Raw genomic sequence first — 22255 nt, 5'->3', positions numbered from 1 at the left:
CTTCTCAGGAGATCATAGCCAGGACTCAATCCCTTGTAAAATGTTAATATCATTTAGTGCTAATGTGTCCTGAGCCCATTCCCTGATGAGAACTAAAAGAACCAGGCCTTCACAACTACAGGGGTCCATGACACAGACTGAGGAACAAAAACCCAAAGCTGTGTAACAGCACAGATGGAAACTACACCTCCAGAGAGCTGCTCTGTTTACTGACACCCCAATCACATCAGTGTAACAAAATGCTCCAGAAAAGGGTTCTAATGAAAAACTTTATTTCAGCACTTGAAAGACGTCTCAAGGGTTGCAGGTGTGACCTCAATGTCATCTTCCATCTGTCGAGGAGCAAATCCATTACCAAACTGACCAGCATTTAGATTAAAGGAAGACTGGCTCCCTAAATCATTTATACTGCATGTATAGTATATGACTCAGCAATAGCTCACCAGCTTGGAACCCCTACTTGCAAGGGAAGACGTATTCTGTCTCAGCCTGGTCACCTGTAACCGTAAGACAGGTTAGTCTGAGTAAATGAAAACAAGTTGCCCAAATGTTCCTCAGAAGAGGGGTTAGTAGAGCAACTTACTTGGCTGGTAGTAGTCATAGATTCTGACCACCGCTGGCTTTAGATTCTGTACTGGGAGCTCCTGTATGATGTCCAGGGTGATGTGGAAAGGAAATAGTGATGTCAGCTGTTGGGAGAAAAACAAACATATTGCTCATTATACAGCAAAATCTATATATGGAGTGCCATGGGAATGGTTTCCACCTCACCTCTGTCAGGTACATTAACACATGGTCATCTTTGATATCAACACGATCCACTTGACTTGAACCCCTCAGCTGTGAAGACAAGTCATTGATATTGCATGGACAAAAAAAAAGGGACACCGATGGATAAAGGTCACACCACAACAACTCACCCTCCCCAAAGAGTCTGGATCTGGGGAAAACCCAGAGAGCATTTTCAAATCCACTACAATCATATTGGTGGTGAGCTCCTTTCCATGATATCTGAGAAAGACATGATTGACAACTGCTTTTAATAATCAAATGCTTGGATTATTTTAGCCATAAAGGTCAATAACCCTGATTCATTTGGGTCAAACCCATTCTGCAAGTCATGCGCCAAGATAACACATTTAAAATAATTCATACAAATGGGTCCTTCACTCTTACCGAAACTGGAGCTTCAGCGTGACTCTGGGTCTCAAAGACTTGATGTTGCAGTCCACCTCTGGAGTCACCTGGATACTGAGCGTTGTGCTTCTGGTAGGAGTAGGGACGTTGTAGTGGAGCACCACCTGGGATAGAGAAGAGGAAGTCAGGGAAACCATCCTGTCCAAATACAAACATCTTCCCTGTAATGTATATTAAAGCGCATCTTGCGCCACAGGACTGGGAGCAGAGATGTGTATTCACTGACCTGCACTGAGGCACAAGCACTGCCCTTCACTTCAACGCTGTACTTCCCTTCTGTGTCCTGCAGCGCCCTCTCCTGGTACAGAAGCTTGTTGTTTTGGTTCACATGGAAGAGGCACCGTTCCCCACTGGGAGACCGTACCGTCACTGTGCTGGCTCCTCCTCTACTGAACACCCTGGTGGAGTAGAGAGCCAGGGCCTGGAGGGCCACCACGGTGTCCTAGACATACAGACCACAGGACAATACCTTCAATGACAAAGACCGTTTTTAAAGGGTTCATTTTTCCAAATTCAACAGTTGCTAAAGTGACTATAGCCCAATTCCATCCATTATGATGGTGGTGGTTTCTAGGCTCTGTACCAGTGGAAGTGAGCCTCACCAGAGTTCTGCCTGTACTAGTGCACAAGGTGCCATTTCAGACCACTGGTGTTTGGGAAGTATACCTGTGTGGAGGAGAAGCCTCCGTAGGCGTTCTGCTGCCTCACCAGCCACCTGACGATGCGGGAGGCGTAGCCCAGGTCAGAGGTAGACCGAGAAGAGGCACTGAGGGACGCCAGCAGAACGTAGGAGCTGATCTCCACCTCCAGGGAGGGTGAGGTCTCCGAGGAGGACTGGGACCAGTGCAGGAGACCCCCTGAGGGTTGAGGAGCACACACACACACTTCAGGATAAGGACTAGCTTAGTCGTCCTAATACAGACTAGACAAAACAAAGTCCTGACCTCCCCAAATCAACTTTGGCTGTTTGATTGGACAAAGGTTTGCACTTTTAGGAAGACTCCATTATCCAGGCAAGACAGCACTAACAGATCTTGGACCAGGATATAGCTCACCCTCTTGAAATGAGATGGTGTCGAGGTGCTGCAGAAGCTGGGCCCGTGTCTCCATGTCACCTGCCAGGGTGAAGGTGTAGGCCAGCAGAGCAGTAGCGTAGGTGTTGGACATATCACTGGTGGAGTTCTTCAGGCAAGACAAGCTGTGGTCCACAACAGGATCCTGGAGCACAGAATAACAGCAGCACATTAAGACACAAGCCAGCCTGGTCCCAGATCAGTTTGGACTGGGTTCCATTCAACTTGTTGATTAGTGACAGCTTTTTGCTGAGGAATGGGATCATTACGTCGCATTTGGTATATGCAGGGCTCCTCTGATAGAGGCCTTGGTCTCAGTGGGATTCTTAAAATAAAGGTGAAAGCAGACAATACAAACAGATCTGGGACCAGGCTAGAGAGAGTCAAGCTGGAGCACAGATCTGCTTATATAACGCCCATTCTTTGTTATTTCATAGGCTACTTTCAGACAAGTTACTTCATTGTACAATCTTTAGATGACAGTTGATGTAAGACAGACACAGATTTCATACAGGAGGCTAAATGAGTTGCGAGAAACGGTTACGTGGAGTGAAGCTACTTACCGACACGGACATGTTGAGCTCCAGCATTGAAGCAGTGATGTAAGCCGTCAGTGTGACTTCATCCGTCACTCCACCCTAGAAAACAATGTTAAAATACTAACTGCATCTAGCCTGTTGATTTAACATCCTTCAGTTTGTTAGCAATATAAATACCTTCATTCTGTTGTTCAAGAGCTTCCCTAAAGTTCTGAAACAGCCATGTTTGCCTTGTTGACGTTCCAACCAAGTCTTGGACTGCTCCATTGTTGCCGGGTCAACATAGATGAAAGACTGGGCTTTGCCAAAGGATCTCAAGACAAAAGCAGTCAGCCTGAAGAAAGAACTGGATTCATTTAAAAGCCCTGACATCACATGTCAACTGTCCTATCCGTAGGTGAAAAACAAGCCAAGTACTCGCCAGGTGTTCCCCAAGCCTTGTCCAAACGTGCTGTACGCACCATCAGCATTCTTGTAGTTCAGCTGCCTTTGGTAACCTGCCGGTGGGTTTTTAGCATGAACAGTGACCAAGTGGTTGTTCTACTCCCAGAGTTGAGCCCCAAATGGCTCCCCAACCCTGTTCATGGAGAGCTACCCTCCAACCAAGCTGTAATTAGCCCATTCAGCCAGCTAATTATTAGAAGGGGAGCTAGACCAGGGTTGGAGTGAAACCCTACAGGACAGTAACTCCCCAGAAACAGGGTTGGAGAGTCCTGCACTATGAGACAGTGTCAATATTCTACCATCAAATGACTTCAGTAGGAATCCATGTGTTGGGTCAGTGATATCATCTGTTATGTAGCTCCATCGTTACCACACCGTGGAGAAACACTTTAAAATGGTTTGGAATAGAAAACTAAATCCTCTAATTTGGTGTCTAATCAAGACAGATTTTAAGGGACTCTCCTACCACTAGTGAGGAACTTGGTGGCCTTGTCTAGGATGGCTGGCGTGAGCTGCTTTGTATTCCGCAGGTACTCCAGGATGTAGATATTGGGGGAGAGCAGGGCCATATTCTGCTCCCCACAACCATACGGCATCTGCAACAGTCCATCCAGGTTGTTGAGGGCCCGACCCAGGATGTCCCCTACAGAGAAACAAGGGACTTCTGTTAGACTGTCCTCTTTAGCAAACAGCAGCATCAGCATTGTCTTCCCACCACTACACAATGCTTTATTTTACCCAGAACAGAGAGGGAAATCCTAGCAGAGCCATCCACCACATTCTGGGGGAGTTGTACTTCCACCTCCTCTGTCAGAGCTTCTCCTGTGGACACAAACATGCGCTGAATGAGGATGATCACAACCACCGTGAACATTCAACGCTGATTCATTACTGACCAGTAGGACACAGCAACCAGTTGTAGGTGTGGCTCTTCTCTGTTCCCTCAGCCTGGAGGAGAGGAGAGGAGAGGGATTCTTTTCAGAGGCAGTTACACCAGACACCATCTGTGCAACCTAACAGCAGTAGACCACATACCTTCACCAGCAGGCTCCGTGTGACCGTGTCAACGCGTCCTCTCTCCGGTACGTTCACAACCCCGTTACCACACTCAGCGTGGGACTGGACAGCCGCTGCACTAACGGACACGTTCAAAACCCCTACACGCAGTACAGCACAGGTTACACAACTCAGGTTGACATCCATTCTGCCGTTTCAACAGTTGAATGAAGACTAACCCAGGACAGAGGGGGCCATTGTCCAACTGAAGGTCTTTCTTCCATTGGCACACAAGCACGAGGAGTCCTGGACATCACGCACAGGTGTGAGAGTGTAGTCGGAGGAAAGAGCTGGAGTCACAGAAACCTGCCAAAGAGGAACACGTCGTAAGATAACATGGTACGACAAAAACACTACAACTCAAGAAACCATCGTACCATGATGCACTTGGAGAGGAAATTAAACACGGTGGCCTTCAGCTCAAAGTGCTCTCCCCGGATGACCGAGTAAGGCAGGGTGAGCTCCAGGAAGAAGGGCTGGAAGACCGTGAGCTCCACCAGAGGAGCCAGACCGAAGCCACTGGGGGCCAGGCAGAAGACCTCAGTCTCCCAGGTGGTGATGGTGTCTGGGACTGTCAGGGGGACATCTGCTGATCCAGACTCCCTGGAATACAGAGGTCAGAGTTCAAACAGAAAGCCACCAAGGGACTAATTTCAACACCGTTTGTTGTTACAAATGCATTTAAGCTTTATCTAACCAGGGACACCCATTGAGGTCAGCCTCACTGTGCAGAGCACTTACCCAACTTCCACAAGATCCCAAATCCATGTCTCAGGGAACAATGTACGGACCGTCTGTATGGGTGGCGGAGGTGGAGCGGCAAGTCCACCAGCCACAGCCATTTCAAGTCTAGGACCCGCTGATCCAGGCCTAGCCATTTGGCTGTAAGCTACTACTAACACAAAACATGGCCATTATTGTCAAGTTAAAAATGGACTGAATGCTGTGCTCAGTGAGTGTGTTTAGACCAGGCTTTGTTATTCTAGCAAAAAGTAAGCCATTTCCCAAGGTTCAATAAAGACAATGATGAGAATAAGGGTTGGTAAGGACATCTCACCATAGGAGCGATAGTACTGGTTCCCCTGGTAACTGAGGCAGGAAGGTACTCTTATATCCAGGTTAGTCGCTAGCTTCAGTCCCAGTGTCTAGAAATGTCAGAAACAACTCATTATTAATAAATGTCCATTTGTCATTCTATTAAGAATAACAGTATGGGGGCTGATTCTTCAAGTTGAGAAAACAGGGCAGAAATATTTACCTGAAAAACTGCATAAGGATCATTTGTCTCCTCAGACGGTCCATATGGGTATGGCATTATGGATCTCCTTGGTCTAACACGTAAACATGCTACTGGATCTTCAAGCTCGTAGGGAATATAGGTCGTCTCCTTGACTGGTAACAAATCAAATATCTGGAATGGGACAAAAGGGAGGCTTGAAATTCTCTTGTTCATTGGGGACCAAACAGGACACTCAATTTTGGTTTTCCATTGCTAAACTTTTAGAAAGTTGTCCTATCAACCCAGAGGTGCTTTCCAGTTACCGAGAGTCAATAGAAAGCAGGCCTCAAGCCAGAGAACCAGTCTCATTACATTTGATAAAAGCTCCCCAAATAACCAGATCCACTCCATGTCTGCTGTAGTCACTGGTTGTATTCCCAGCACCACCAAAACTGTAGGTATGGTGGTACCACTGTTGTTCACTTCAGTGAGCTCCGTTACCTTGTCAGCATCCAGCCTCTTCCCTGGCTCCATGATGCCAACACTCTGGTCCACAGCACTGAGGCCACAGAGGGAACCGGGCTGGGCCGAGAGATGCAGGGTGTTCTCCTCCCCTGGGACAGCGTTGGAGGGCGAGAACGCCACCAACACCTGGCATACACATCAGATACCATTACTCCAGGTATGATACAGTCTGCATGGAAATACTGGACACCTTTCATAAAGTGGCAACAATGACAGACTCCTGCACACACCTTGTTCCTGAAGCATTTCTCAGTGGGGAAGTTCATGCTGTGGGCGATGACAGTCTCACTGGGTAGCATACTGTACACCAGGAGCTGAACCACCGGTGCCATCTCTGGAACCACTGCCAACGTCAAGGTGACGTCACCCTCAGCTACTGCAACGCAAGAGCAGGTCACTGTCATCAAGAACCTTCCAGAACGGTCAGAATCACTTAATGAAACACTCACCAGGACTGTCCTGCTGCACAGTAACATTGATGTGTCCATGCTGAACTATGACCCCTCTGGATAAGGCCTGGAGGGAAAGGGAACAGTTCTCAGCAACTCAGAGAGGAGACGTTGCAACCTGGACTCATGGGGTAGACGTAACATGGTAAACAAATCCAGGACTCCAATTAGTATGATACGTTACGTTTCGTATGTATTCATTAGTGGATGTCCATTTCATACATGTTACGAATTTGCTAAATGTATTGTTTATACATTAGCTAGGTTGGGTTACCGTGGTTGATTAGCAGTATAGGAACATCCTTCCTTTGAAAGTGTGGCTGGGGCAATGTCTGAAATCATCCTGGAAATATGGTGCTATTTGAGAGGCACCATGGGTTTGCAGGTTGTTCCTGGTTCTACTCACCAGGTAGAGGACATCCACAGAGCCCTTTGGGACAGTCTCCCCTACGATGGCATAGCGGATGGTGATTGACACTGCCTGCCCACATGCCAGTGGTTCCTCCATCTTCTGAATAGCCAGGGAGCTGGACGGTTTACTGTCTGGGGCAGCGGGCTGGATCAGTGAGAGGACGTGTTGCCCTCTGTTGAAATAGGGGACCCTGTATCCTGGGTACTCCACTTGTGGGGTGTCACTCACCTGGAAAGGAACAAAAGGCCCAATCCTAAATCTACCCCTAGACACCGTCCTATATACAGTGGGGGATCTGAGAGGATAACAGGAAGCAATATAATAACACATCCACCTAGGTCACAGCATGTTAGGGTCATGGCCTTAGGGCAGCGTTTCCCAACTGTCCTGGGGACCCCAAGCGGTGCACGTTTTGGTTCCCCCCCTAACACTACACAGCTGATTCAAATCTTGATGAAGAGTTCATTATTTGAAGTCAGCTGTGTAGGGCAACAAACTAAACACGCACCCCTCACGGTCTCCAGGACAGTTGGGGAAACGCTGGCATGGAGTATAAAGTCTCTCAAACCGACAAGGAATCATACTTACTACGAGGTTAATATTCTCTCTGGGCATACTGGTTGTGTTGACGGAGAACCTGGCAATACCACGACTGTCCGTGGTTAGGTTCTGTAGTCGTAGATATGAGGACCAGCCTTTCTCCTCAAACAGGTAGACTAACATGTCAGAGATGGGTGTGTTGTTAAATCGAACAGCATTTATCTGAGGAAAAGGTATGAATGAAGTGACACCACATACTGGTACTTCAGGACAAGCAAAAAGCATCCACAAGTCAACAGGAACACCATTTGGACTTACCTTGCCTTCGATAATTGATCCATGCTCATAGATTTGGGGTGTGTCAACAAATGTGAATTCTCCAATCACATAGGAGAGCTCTACATTTTTTTCCTCTGACAGTGTAATACCTGTCAAATGAAAACAAATAATAGGATGGTAACTGAATTGCAGAATATTAAAACAGCATTATATAAAACCAAAGGTCAAAAAGCTCTTTCTTACCAACCTTGAGCCAACGCAGAGTAACCCAAACTCAGTCCTGGACCCCTGGGTGCACCTCAGTTTCTTGCCCAGCACAACAGCTGATTCAAATCATCAAAACTACATTAGGAGATGGTTATTTGAGTCAGCCGTGTAGCGCTCGGACAAAAACCAAAACGTGAACCCAGGGGGGCCCCAGGACAGTTAGGGAAACCCTGATCTAATGAAACAGGCAATAGTTACATCGCCATCAGCTGAAGTGAAATGAAGGGTTTGTATTGAGTCAATCATAATGATTGTGATAGAGGACTTGCCTGTCCCCTCCTCCTGAACTTCTGCATGGAAACTAAACACGTCTCTCAGCAATTTCTCTCCTGCATTCTTTGTGAAAATTGCCATGTTGAAGGCATAAGAAGCACAGCCAGTATTGTCCATCTAGGAAAAGCAAGCAGAACCCCATTCAAATGTAATCTGTTGGTAAATACAGCACTACTAGCTAGAGGAAAGCATACAAACCTCTATTGACTCTTCGTGGCATGGAGGTGTGTAATCAGGGACTCCTTGTGGATTTCTCTCATCAATTGTTATTGGTATCACTGCATTGTCCACCAAGGGTCGGCACAACTTCACCCCTGCTTTACCAGGTACAGGCTGCCCATACGTGTATCTGATTTCAATTCACAACAAGACAAGTGTCAATTTCCTCCATCCAGTTACCATATTAAAAACCTAAAGGCTTGTGCATTCCTGCAGGCTTTAAGTCACATGTTTAACATGGTCAATGAATCTGGACCTGTCTTCATAGAGCCTCAGAATGGGATCAGTTTTAACTAGAGATCATAATGAACAAGGTCACATGTCAGGGTGGGACCTGATCCTAATCTGAGAACCAAGAACCAGCTGTTCATGTTAATGCCACTAACAAATCTCAGGGATTGTAGCAGCACTATAGGTCTTCAATTAGCATGGCTCATTAATGCAGATATTTTTATTAAGTGCATTTCCACATGAAGCTACAGTACTAGCAGAGGCTGCTGCCTACAGACTTGAAATCATTGGAATACTAGTCACTAATAATGCTGACATACATATGAGATGAGTAATGCAAGGTATATACTGTATTCTTAATTCCATTCCTTAGATGTGTGTATTAAGCATTTGTCAAATTGTTACATATTGCTGCACGTGACCAATAAAATGTGATTTACTTGTATTTAAGATCCAAATCCTTACTTTGAAATGTAAATGAAATACTTCTAATAGTATTTCAACCCAGGTCTGCATTAGCGTAATGACATTTAGTGGACTAACTACAATACATTGCAAATCACCAATAGTGTTTACTCACTCTGCACACACTTTCACTTCATACTCTTCTTGAACAACGCTGATCTTGTCAGTGAGGTTCATCTGGATCTCAAACTTGGGCAAAACTACAGAGAAAAACAACAGCAGTCAACTCTAGAACGTTCCAGGATTGTGATGCATCCATTCAACATTACCTAGCATGAAAGAGAAACTCAACCTACCATACTTTTCTACCTTGAAGTTGTGGTAGATTTTCTCTTCACCAATCCACACTACAATAGTATAGGATCCTACAGGTGCTTCAGAGTTCAGGGGGTGAGAAAGTTGCAGAATGTTGCCACTGGATGTAGTGTTGACCCACTGTCCAATCCGGTTGTGATTAACATCCTGTTGGTTCATAGGAAGGGGAACGTTCAGCAGGACAAGGAGTCAGCTCTATTCTTGACATTTCTATCTGCAACATGCATTTACTGAAGGGGGCCCAGATCACACAAAGCTGACTGGAAGTATTTGGCTACGTTCTACAGTAGGTGGAAATGAGGACCTAGCTAGCTGGGGGAGTCATAATCTTGCAGTAGTTACACTGACAGTCAACATAAAGTTAAACTAACAAGGATCTTACCTCAAGTTCCACAATGTTGTACTGTGAAGGGCAAAGACAAGAGATGGGTTCATGTTTCATTAAACAGCAGAGTAGCATAACTGTCCACAACTACAGGAACTAGACAGGTGATTGGCTTGGTCGCTTAACGTAAACATCACATGTAGCATTTGCACTGGGAATGGCAATTCAATCTCAGGAAGAGATGATCCCATACATTCCCTTCTGACCTACATGAATGGAAACCCCATGTCCTGGCTGGCTGATTGCTGTACATAGTGTTACATAATACCAGATTGCTATGGCCATCACAGTATTGTGACACTTCTGTATTTTGGTCTGAAACAGTAGAGACTGAACTAAAATACTATTGTATATTTTCAACTCACCAGCTGATTGACAGGGCTAAAATTGGTATCCAAGGTGACGACTCTAAAATGCACTGTAGACAAACACAATATTAGAAGCATCATTTCAGACAACTTTCTCAAAATTCCCAGAAATACTGGTTGAGGATTTCCATCCTGATTCCAGTGTACATATCCTGAGTGAACCCAGTGGATTTAATGCATCTGCACCACATTCCTGAACAACGAGGCTCTTCAGATGTCTATCGTTTCCCTCTACAATCCTCATAAACCACGCATGACTCGTTAGAACAGAGTGGACAGGACCAGACTGGGGGAAGAGCATTGCCGGCAATGATAGTGTTCTTTTCTACACAATTATTGCCTGATGCATTTCAAACAATACTTCATTCTAATACAGTTATAGCCTCAAATAAACAAAGGGAACATGGTGGGGTCGTGGAAGACTGATATCAAAATGGGGTCAGGGGCCCAAAAAGTTCAAAGCCCTGGAGTAAACCATCACCCAATTGTTTCTCAGCAACCAGACTGAAGGTGTACTGGCTCTAACGTTACCCGTTTGTCCTGGGTTGTAGATTGGTTTGTCCGTTTGGATGAACGTCATGGGGCCGTAGGGTTTGATCATGACCCTTCTCTCCTCTGTTGATAGAAATGTTACCCCTCGAACCTCCACCTTAAAGTTCTGCACTTCGTCGCTCTTCACATGAGGGGCCTGTCAGAGACCGAGACAGGGCAACACCGGTGAACTAACGGACCGATAACATAGGACATTAAAATGTGGTGCCGTGTGGCCCAGCTGGTAACTCCTGCAGGGATCACATTATGCACTCAGCGTACTTTAAGTTACATATCAATTGTCTCGATAGTATATACTAGCATGCAATCAAAACCTGAATCTGAAGAAAAGTTCTGGTAGGCCACCACATTGACATTTCCCATAAAATAAGCTGGCGTTGCACAAAGAACCTAAGCGATGCAGCAAAGCTGAGAAGTACATTACACTCTTATTGGAATGGCTCTAGATGTCCACCAATGCTGGGCTGACCTGAAAGTGGAAACAGCGGTGAAACTCTTGGTCAGAAGTCTCGTGGAGAAGTCTTTTGTTCTGCCCGTCGGCTATCAGCGATATGGTCATGACCAGGGTCTCGTTGGGCTGCAGAAGGCTGGCACAAAGCTTGGCCTCTGAGCCTGCCTGGATCACTGCAGGAATGGCTACCATGTAAACCCTACAGAGAACACACCCGGCAACGGGAAAATCAGTACCCAATGACAGGATACCTCTAAACACAAAGCCAGGTGAAATACACAGGAGGATAAAGACCTGCAGAAAGGGTAGATTAAAAATTGCTCGAAATCTGCTGACAGAACATTAAACCGAGACAAGCAAGTCTGACCATTAAATTCTAACTTGTGACTGCAGATTGACTTACGGTCTTGGAGTCTCTTGACAGACACAAAGCCAGTGAATGCAGGCAAAGAGTATCCATCTCCAAACCTCAAGCCCAGGAAGAACCATGACTAAAGGAGAAAAATAAACCAAAACCAGTTATGACTTAGTATTCCTACTGGGAAGACCTGCCTGCTGCAAATTAATATCCTGTCATTCTACCATTGGGCAATGTATTTAACAGTTGTATGATCAATTTCATGCAATTATACTAATTTTGCCAATGAGCAGAAAGTTGTCAAATGCACTCTTATTTCCGTCAATTCTACACATTCCCCCATGACTATGCCATTTGAATGATATCTGAGTGAGAGTGACTAACAACATCAATGTTAGTCTAGTGTGCATAGTCTACTATGTTACTAAACCCTTTTACAGTGCATTTGGTATAGCCTGTAAAAGATCAGATGAATGTAAAAAATGTTAGGCGTTAATTAACTTCTTAGAAGTTAACCGCCGACCTGTTGTTACGGGCATAATGATTGCCCCACAAGTTGCCGTAACACCTCTGGTCTAGGTATACTCACCACCCCGATTTATTTATCGATTTAGAAATGAGACGACTCGGTTACGTCCTCTTAAATATCCTGCAGGTGCGCGGCTAGTTCCGGATTTGTTTTATAATTACTAAGCGCGCACACCTGGATATTAAAGGTGTTCGATTAGGCTGAACCGGGGTGCATGTGACCGGGCAAACCCGGTAGGGAGGAGCGCCTCTCAAATGGAACAGTAATCTGCGCTGCCCGGTCATAATAGTCAACAAGGCAGCATCGTGCATCGTTCAGGAACATACATGTCTTTTCGATAAAAATGCTCTTATTTTCCAATATTGGAAAGGCAGCTAAAGCACATAATGGGGATTTTATCAAGACCGTACGCTTAGGCCTATGACATGCATATTAATCTCATTATCCTAAATCATTACTCCACGTGCTTAACCTACATCACCTGTAATCCCGTATCACCATGTGCAAACTCCTCCCGGTCCAGATCAGACGTAGGCCTATATAAACCCTGAATTGCTTACACTATTGATACGTTCGTATCCAAGTGGGAAATGGGAAATTACCACATAGGTCTGGGAAAAATCCACTTGAACGGCCCTCCAGCTGGTTATTACTAGTGGGAAACTCATCTATCATCCTGAGCTCCCATTTCTCCACACGCTGACCTCTGTCATCTACTACTGAAATTACCTCGAGAACTTTCAGGAGTTAAATGCAACAACAAACCATTGTTTATAAAAAGCTATCTATACTAAACAAAAATATAAACAAAGATTTTGCAGAGTAACAGATCATATAAGGAAATCAGTCATCTGAAATAAATTCATTAGGCCCTAATCTATGGATTTCACATAACTGGGCAGGGGCGCAGCTATGGGTGGGCCCGAGAGGGCATAGGCTCCCCTCCTCAATAGCCACCTTTCCTTTAGGATAGTCATGTGTATCCTACTGCAGAAGAGGTTTGAAATCTGCCAAACCCAGTTTGAATCAGCTTTTGTTTTGTCAGAGGAGAAAAAACATGCACATGTTTAAAAGCAATACACTATTTATCCTTTTATCTATAACATGGCAGGTTAGGAGAACTAACGTAGCAGGTTAGGATAATTAATATGGCAGGTTAGGAGAATTAACGCGGCAGGATAGGAGAATTAACTTGGTAGGTTAGGAGAATAGCTAATATGCTACACTGGTTTATCAAGTTGTGTAGCCCAATCAGCCACTCAAAATTTGAGTGGCAACAAATCTACCCAATTAGCTGATTCGCTTTCCATACACCCACTTCTGTTGATCCACCCACATCTTTCATAACGCCTACTTTCAGACACACTGCAAATTGGAAGATCTCAATTGCATATTCCTTGCGTCCTCTCTCCTCCTCAAAACCCATTGGATGGGAAAGTCAGAGGTCCCGCCCCTCTGACCTTTTCCTTCAATGGGTTTTGAGAAGGAGACGAGGAAAGAGGGCGTGAGGAGTATGCAATTGAGCTCTTCCCTATGACGCCATTGAGATCATAGAGAATAATAGAGAAATCCCCATATCATTCCCATTATAGCGTCTGTGAGTGCATGGGCAGCACCATTGAGGCAATCTCCAATTTGCTGGAGTCAATTTTTTTCTTCTAAATCAAAATCAAATGTTTTTACATCAGCAGAAATGCTTCAAATAAGAGCTGTGTTTTGTGTAGGCTTACCCTGGCATGATGTTTTGATAACCATGTAAATATCTCTCGGACAAGTTGACTTTTATCAATATATTCGTCTCTATTTACTCTCAGATTCAAAGATGCTAATTAGCATCAAAGTAGACATCATGCAGGACTACAAATCCCTGCAAGCTCCTGCACATCATCTCTAGTTGACACCTTTGCTAACAGGTATTGTGTCAATTTAAAACTTGCACAAAACAGGGGGTGGCCTAGTGGTTAGAACGTTGGACTTGCAAGTTCAAATCCCTGAGCTGACAAGGTATAAATCTGTCATTCTTCCCCTGAACAGGCAGTTTAACCCACTGTTCCTAGACTGTCATTGAAAGTAAGAATTTGTTATTAACTGATTTGCGTAGTTAAATAAAATAAAAAAGTTCACAGAATTGCCCATCTAAAGAAATGTATCCAATTTATTCATTACTAAATGTACCTAACATTAGATAGTTAATCCAGAGATTCTTACCTTTGCCTCGATACAGCAGTCTGGTCCAGATCATCACCTGTAGTTCTTTATGATAACCATTTCCTTGTTTGACCACTAGGTTTTATGGGTATTATGACTAATACTGTGGTACTCTATAGCATCTGTGACAGCATGAGGCAATATCCATTTTGAAGTAGCCACTTTTCTTTCTCACGATTGGCTGTCCCGGTAGGACATCACTCCAACATGGTCACCAGGAGTGATCAGCCAATGAAGTTGGAAGTCCCACCCAGTTGAGTACATAAAAATGGTGGAAGTTCAAAATGGTGCTGTCCATGTTAAACAGCCTTTTGGCCACTAGAGGCCTCTATCATTCTCTATGCTTTGAAACCGCTGGTCTACCATATTGGTACTCCCCAGTAGGAGCATTCCTCCATAGGAATGAATGGAATTCTACAATATTTTGATTAAAGGTTTCAAGGACAAAATTACATGTATTTAAGTATTTTGTTGTTGTAGTCAGGGCCGTAACATTAGTAATAAAATATACATATACTTTAAGGAAAATTACAGTTTTTTTTCTTTCTGTAAATATCATATTACTTTTTTACAACAACAACAAAAATATATTAGAAATGTGCTCTTTATTTTCTGAAATGCATTTATATAACTGTCCCCCAGGTGGTGCTGCTGTACAGTGGGTCAGAATGAGACACTTAGGAGACTATTGCCTATTATTCCTATTACTTGGTCTTGGTTCTGTTTTTTACTAGATAAAACTTAGAGTCAATATTATGCTATTCCTGTGTTCTAAAGAGGGTTGGATTAGTATTCCTGTGTTCTAAAGAGGGTTGGATTAGTATTCCTGTGTTCTAAAGAGGGTTGGATTAGTATTCCTGTGTTCTAAAGAGGGTTGGATTAGTATTCCTGTGTTCTAAAGAGGGTTGGATTAGTATTCCTGTGTTCTAAAGAGGGTTGGATTAGTATTCCTGTGTTCTAAAGAGGGTTGGATTAGTATTCCTGTGTTCTAAAGAGGGTTGGATGAGTATTCCTGTGTTCTAAAGAGGGTTGGATAAGTATTCCTGTGTTCTAAAGAGGGTTGGATTAGTATTCCTGTGTTCTAAAGAGGGTTGGATTAGTATTCCTGTGTTCTAAAGAGGGTTGGATTAGTATTACTGTGTTCTAAAGAGGGTTGGATGAGTATTCCTGTGTTCTAAAGAGGGTTGGATGAGTATTCCTGTGTTCTAAAGAGGGTTGGATAAGTATTCCTGTGTTCGAAAGAGGGTTGGATGAGTATTCCTGTGTTCGAAAGAGGGTTGGATGAGTATTCCTGTGTTCTAAAGAGGGTTGGATGAGTATTCCTGTGTTCTAAAGAGGGTTGGATGAGTATTCCTGTGTTCGAAAGAGGGTTGGATGAGTATTCCTGTGTTCTAAAGTGGGTTGGATGTGTATTTTTCCCTACTATTTGATTCTATAGCATCCAACAAATGTAGGCTTATTGGTCTAATCCATCATTTACTGATGGATGAGTCCCCTATACACAGTTATACTTCATCTTGGGTAACCCACAACTAAAATCTTGCGTAATTTGATCAGAAGCACCATTTATGTTTACATAGTCCATCCACGAGAGATTATTATAACCTAATTCTAATAACCTAAACATGTGTGGTTAGGCAGTAAGAGCTCTGATGAGCTCTGATGAGTATCCAGGAAGCAAACATCCTGGATGGATATTTACCCTAGTCCTACATCAACTGTTTACTTCATCTATATTGACTTAGTTTTCCACTGAATCTCACTGATAGGACTGTATAGCCACTGCAGCCCAGGAGACACAATAAGGACACTGCAGCCCGGGAGACACAATAAGGACACTGCAGCCCGGGAGACACAATAAGGACACTGCAGCCCGGGAGACACAATAAGGACACTGCAGCCCAGGAGACACAATAAGGACACTGCAGCCCGGGAGACACAATAAGGACACTGCAGCCCAGGAGACACAATAAGGACACTGCAGCCCGGGAGACACAATAAGGACACTGCAGCCCGGGAGACACAATAAGGACACTGCAGCCCAGGAGACACAATAAGGACACTGCAGCCCGGGAGACACAATAAGGACACTGCAGCCCGGGAGACACAATAAGGACACTGCAGCCCGGGAGACACAATAAGGACACTGCAGCCCGGGAGACACAATAAGGACACTGCAGCCCGGGAGACACAATAAGGACACTGCAGCCCGGGAGACACAATAAGGACACTGCAGCCCGGGAGACACAATAAGGACACTGCAGCCCGGGAGACACAATAAGGACACTGCAGCCCGGGAGACACAATAAGGACACTGCAGCCCGGGAGACACAATAAGGACACTGCAGCCCAGGAGACACAATAAGGACACTGATGACCTGCAAAACAATTCATCAAAATCTAAAACTGTCCCTTACCTTAAACCTAACCCAACTTTTAACCCTAACCCAACTTTTAAACCTAACCCAACTTTTAACCCTAACCCAACTTTTAACCCTAACCCAACTTTTAACCCTAACCCAACTTTTAACCCTAACCCAACTTTTAAACCTAACCTAACCTAATTGTACCCCTGCGTAGACTTTAAGAAACACTATAGGTAGCCATTTGAATAGCCCATTCAACCCTGTGTAGACTTTATCAAACACTAGGTAGCATTTTAATAGCCAACTTAACCCTGTGTAGACTATTAAACACATTTATACAACAATAGCCTGTTCATTTAATGCTATTTCTTATCTACAGACTTCACTCTAAAAGGTAAAGCTTCCTGGAGTATCCTGTAGGGGTTCTTCAAGTTGAAACTGTGGGGGAACCCCTATAAGGTCTTCAAAGAACCCCTTTTAATGGATCCTCAAACAACCAGCATATTTTTTTAACCTACCCTATTTAAAAATATATATATATAATTATTATTAATACGCATAACAATAACAACAATAACACAATATTTTAGTTCTCAGTGTTTATTATTTTTTTAATTGCAAAGCAAAATAAAATAAAAATGCAAATATGATGTAAAGTCCAGTGGGTTTATCCTCTGTATCCTCTGTCCTGTTGATGTTAATGTGTTGATGTTCTCTGTATCCTCTGTCCTGTTGATGTTAATGTGTTGATGTTAATGTGTTGATGTTAATGTGTTGATGTTCTCTGTATCGTCTGTCCTGTTGATGTTAATGTGTTGATGTTAATGTGTTGATGTTAATGTGTTGATGTGCTCTGTATCCTCTGTCCTGTTGATGTTAATGTGTTGATGTTAATGTGTTGATGTTAATGTGTTGATGTTAATGTGTTGATGTTAATGTGTTGATGTTAATGTGTTGATGTTAATGTGTTGATGTTAATGTGTTGATGTTCTCTGTATCCTCTGTCCTGTTGATGTTAATGTGTTGATGTTCTCTGTATCCTCTGTCCTGTTGATGTTAATGTGTTGATGTTAATGTGTTGATGTTAATGTGTTGATGTTAATGTGTTGATGTTAATGTGTTGATGTTCTCTGTATCCTCTGTCCTGTTGATGTTAATGTGTTGATGTTAATGTGTTGATGTTAATGTGTTGATGTTAATGTGGTGATGTTAATGTGTTGATGTTCTCTGTATCCTCTGTCCTGTTGATGTTAATGTGTTGATGTTCTCTGTATCCTCTGTCCTGTTGATGTTAATGTGTTGATGTTAATGTGTTGATGTTAATGTGTTGATGTTAATGTGTTGATGAGCTCTGTATCCTCTGTCCTGTTGATGTTAATGTGTTGATGTTAATGTGTTGATGTTAATGTGTTGATGTTCTCTGTATCCTCTGGTGTGTTGATGTTAATGTGTTGATGTTAATGTGTTGATGTTAATGTGTTGATGTTAATGTGTTGATGTTAATGTGTTGATGTTAATGTGTTGATGTTCTCTGTATCCTCTGTCCTGTTGATGTTAATGTGTTGATGTTAATGTGTTGATGTTAATGTGTTGATGTTAATGTGTTGATGTTCTCTGTATCCTCTGTCCTGTTGATGTTAATGTGTTGATGTTAATGTGTTGATGTTAATGTGTTGATGTTAATGTGTTGATGTTATTGTGTTGATGTTAATGTGTTGATGTTAATGTGTTGATGTTAATGTGTTGATGTTATTGTGTTGATGTTAATGTGTTGATGTTAATGTGTTGATGTTAATGTGTTGATGTTAATGTGTTGATGTTAATGTGTTGATGTTAATGTGTTGATGTTCTCTGTATCCTCTGTCCTGTTGATGTTAATGTGTTGATGTTATTGTGTTGATGTTAATGTGTTGATGTTCTCTGTATCCTCTGTCCTGTTGATGTTATTGTGTTGATGTTAATGTGTTGATGTTCTCTGTATCCTCTGTCCTGTTGATGTTGATGTTAATGTGTTGATGTTAATGTGTTGATGTTAATGTGTTGATGTTCTCTGTATCCTCTGTCCTGTTGATGTTAATGTGTTGATGTTAATGTGTTGATGTTAATGTGTTGATGTTCTCTGTATCCTCTGTCCTGTTGATGTTAATGTGTTGATGTTAATGTGTTGATGTTAATGTGTTGATGTTAATGTGTTGATGTTCTCTGTATCCTCTGTCCTGTTGATGTTAATGTGCTGATGTTATTGTGTTGATGTTAATGTGTTGATGTTAATGTGTTGATGTTCTCTGTATCCTCTGGTGTGTTGATGTTAATGTGTTGATGTTAATGTGTTGATGTTAATGTGTTGATGTTAATGTGTTGATGTTCTCTGTATCCTCTGTCCTGTTGATGTTGATGTTAATGTGTTGATGTTAATGTGTTGATGTTAATGTGTTGATGTTAATGTGTTGATGTTAATGTGTTGATGTTCTCTGTATCCTCTGTCCTGTTGATGTTGATGTTAATGTGTTGATGTTATTGTGTTGATGTTAATGTGTTGATGTTCTCTGTATCCTCTGTCCTGTTGATGTTAATGTGCTGATGTTAATGTATTGATGTTAATGTGTTGATGTTAATGTGTTGATGTTAATGTGTTGATGTTCTCTGTATCCTCTGTCCTGTTGATGTTAATGTGTTGATGTTAATGTGTTGATGTTAATGTGTTGATGTTCTCTGTATCCTCTGGTGTGTTGATGTTAATGTGTTGATGTTAATGTGTTGATGTTAATGTGTTGATGTGCTCTGTATCCTCTTTCCTGTTGATGTTAATGTGTTGATGTTAATGTGTTGATGTTAATGTGTTGATGTTAATGTGTTGATGTTAATGTGTTGATGTTAATGTGTTGATGTTCTCTGTATCCTCTGTCCTGTTGATGTTAATGTGTTGATGTTAATGTGTTGATGTTAATGTGTTGATGTTAATGTGTTGATGTTCTCTGTATCCTCTGTCCTGTTGATGTTAATGTGTTGATGTTAATGTGTTGATGTTAATGTGTTGATGTTAATGTGTTGATGTTCTCTGTATCCTCTGTCCTGTTGATGTTAATGTGTTGATGTTAATGTGTTGATGTTAATGTGTTGATGTTAATGTGTTGATGTTATTGTGTTGATGTTAATGTGTTGATGTTAATGTGTTGATGTTAATGTGTTGATGTTATTGTGTTGATGTTAATGTGTTGATGTTAATGTGTTGATGTACTCTGTATCCTCTGTCCTGTTGATGTTAATGTGTTGATGTTAATGTGTTGATGTTAATGTGTTGATGTTAATGTGTTGATGTTAATGTGTTGATGAGCTCTGTATCCTCTGTCCTGTTGATGTTATTGTGTTGATGTTAATGTGTTGATGTTCTCTGTATCCTCTGTCCTGTTGATGTTGATGTTAATGTGTTGATGTTAATGTGTTGATGTTAATGTGTTGATGAGCTCTGTATCCTCTGTCCTGTTGATGTTATTGTGTTGATGTTATTGTGTTGATGTTAATGTGTTGATGTTAATGTGTTGATGTTCTCTGTATCCTCTGTCCTGTTGATGTTAATGTGTTGATGTTAATGTGTTGATGTTAATGTGTTGATGTTCTCTGTATCCTCTGTCCTGTTGATGTTAATGTGCTGATGTTATTGTGTTGATGTTAATGTGTTGATGTTAATGTGTTGATGTTCTCTGTATCCTCTGGTGTGTTGATGTTAATGTGTTGATGTTAATGTGTTGATGTTAATGTGTTGATGTTAATGTGTTGATGTTCTCTGTATCCTCTGTCCTGTTGATGTTGATGTTATTGTGTTGATGTTAATGTGTTGATGTTAATGTGTTGATGTTCTCTGTATCCTCTGTCCTGTTGATGTTAATGTGCTGATGTTATTGTGTTGATGTTAATGTGTTGATGTTAATGTGTTGATGTTCTCTGTATCCTCTGTCCTGTTGATGTTAATGTGTTGATGTTAATGTGTTGATGTTCTCTGTATCCTCTGGTGTGTTGATGTTAATGTGTTGATGTTAATGTGTTGATGTTAATGGCTTGATGTTAATGTGTTGATGTTCTCTGTATCCTCTGTCCTGTTGATGTTGATGTTAATGTGTTGATGTTAATGTGTTGATGTCAATGTGTTGATGTTCTCTGTATCCTCTGTCCTGTTGATGTTAATGTGTTGATGTTCTCTGTATCCTCTGTCCTGTTGATGTTAATGTGTTGATGTTAATGTGTTGATGTTAATGTGTTGATGTTAATGTGTTGATGTTCTCTGTATCCTCTGTCCTGTTGATGTTAATGTGTTGATGTTAATGTGTTGATGTTCTCTGTATCCTCTGTCCTGTTGATGTTGATGTCCTCTGTATCCTCTGTCCTGTTGATGTTAATGTGTTGATGTTAATGTGTTGATGTTAATGTGTTGATGTTAATGTGTTGATGTTAATGTGTTGATGTTCTCTGTATCCTCTGTCCTGTTGATGTTAATGTGTTGATGTTAATGTGTTGATGTTAATGTGTTGATGTTCTCTGTATCCTCTGTCCTGTTGATGTTAATGTGTTGATGCTAATGTGTTGATGTTCTCTGTATCCTCTGTCCTGTTGATGTTAATGTGTTGATGTTAATGTGTTGATGTTAATGTGTTGATGTTAATGTGTTGATGTTAATGTGTTTATGTTCTCTGTATCCTCTGTCCTGTTGATGTTAATGTGTTGATGTTAATGTGTTGATGTTAATGTGTTGATGTTCTCTGTATCCTCTGTCCTGTTGATGTTAATGTGTTGATGTTAATGTGTTGATGTTAATGTGTTGATGTTAATGTGTTGATGTTAATGTGTTGATGTTCTCTGTATCCTCTGTCCTGTTGATGTTAATGTGTTGATGTTCTCTGTATCCTCTGTCCTGTTGATGTTAATGTGTTGATGTTAATGTGTTGATGTTAATGTGTTGATGTACTCTGTATCCTCTGTCCTGTTGATGTTAATGTGTTGATGCTAATGTGTTGATGTTCTCTGTATCCTCTGTCCTGTTGATGTTAATGTGTTGATGTTAATGTGTTGATGTTAATGTGTTGATGTTAATGTGTTGATGTTAATGTGTTGATGTTAATGTGTTGATGTTCTCTGTATCCTCTGTCCTGTTGATGTTAATGTGTTGATGTTAATGTGTTGATGTTAATGTGTTGATGTTCTCTGTATCCTCTGTCCTGTTGATGTTAATGTGTTGATGTTAATGTGTTGATGTTCTCTGTATCCTCTGTCCTGTTGATGTTGATGTCCTCTGTATCCTCTGTCCTGTTGATGTTAATGTGTTGATGTTAATGTGTTGATGTTAATGTGTTGATGTTAATGTGTTGATGTTAATGTGTTGATGTTCTCTGTATCCTCTGGTGTGTTGATGTTAATGTGTTGATGTTAATGTGTTGATGTTAATGTGTTGATGTTAATGTGTTGATGTTAATGTGTTAATGTTCTCTGTATCCTCTGTCCTGTTGATGTTAATGTGTTGATGTTCTCAGTATCCTCTGGTGT

The 22255-nt window shown here is 42.1% G+C and overlaps 1 protein-coding gene across 3 annotated transcripts; it reads right to left on the bottom strand.

Moving 5' to 3' along the window:
* Nucleotides 1-255: 255 nt before the first annotated feature.
* LOC106595191 (alpha-2-macroglobulin) lies at nt 256-12284 on the bottom strand. Of its 3 annotated transcripts, none has more exons than XM_082958631.1 (37): nt 12207-12284; nt 11663-11750; nt 11278-11458; nt 10788-10944; nt 10254-10306; nt 9886-9906; nt 9485-9650; nt 9304-9388; nt 8472-8622; nt 8270-8390; nt 7773-7882; nt 7503-7676; nt 6909-7142; nt 6503-6569; nt 6284-6429; nt 6030-6179; nt 5568-5720; nt 5367-5454; nt 5051-5201; nt 4687-4912; nt 4489-4615; nt 4289-4410; nt 4150-4201; nt 3992-4075; nt 3720-3896; nt 3231-3306; nt 2987-3143; nt 2834-2908; nt 2253-2415; nt 1864-2054; nt 1424-1639; nt 1177-1301; nt 921-1011; nt 772-840; nt 584-689; nt 444-497; nt 256-332 (listed from the first exon to the last, which is right to left on the bottom strand). In XM_082958631.1, the coding sequence occupies exons 2-36, from the start codon at nt 11746-11748 to the stop codon at nt 457-459; spliced, it is 4392 nt and encodes a 1463-aa protein (XP_082814757.1). In that variant the 5' UTR covers nt 11749-11750; nt 12207-12284; the 3' UTR covers nt 256-332; nt 444-456. The 3 variants fall into 3 exon arrangements, with proteins under 3 accessions (XP_082814757.1, XP_082814755.1, XP_082814756.1); XM_082958629.1 differs by lacking the exon at nt 12207-12284 and adding an exon at nt 12141-12177; XM_082958630.1 differs by lacking the exon at nt 12207-12284 and adding an exon at nt 12141-12177 and having other exon boundaries at nt 6284-6426.
* Between the last annotated feature and the right edge of the window lie 9971 nt (nt 12285-22255).

This window comes from Salmo salar, chromosome 12 (assembly GCF_965601325.2).
Source record: "Salmo salar chromosome 12, fSalSal1, whole genome shotgun sequence".
Taxonomy (NCBI): Eukaryota; Metazoa; Chordata; class Actinopteri; order Salmoniformes; family Salmonidae; genus Salmo; species Salmo salar.
The sequence above is the reverse complement of the archived record's forward strand: the minus strand, read 5'-3'. Positions and strand labels throughout refer to the sequence as shown.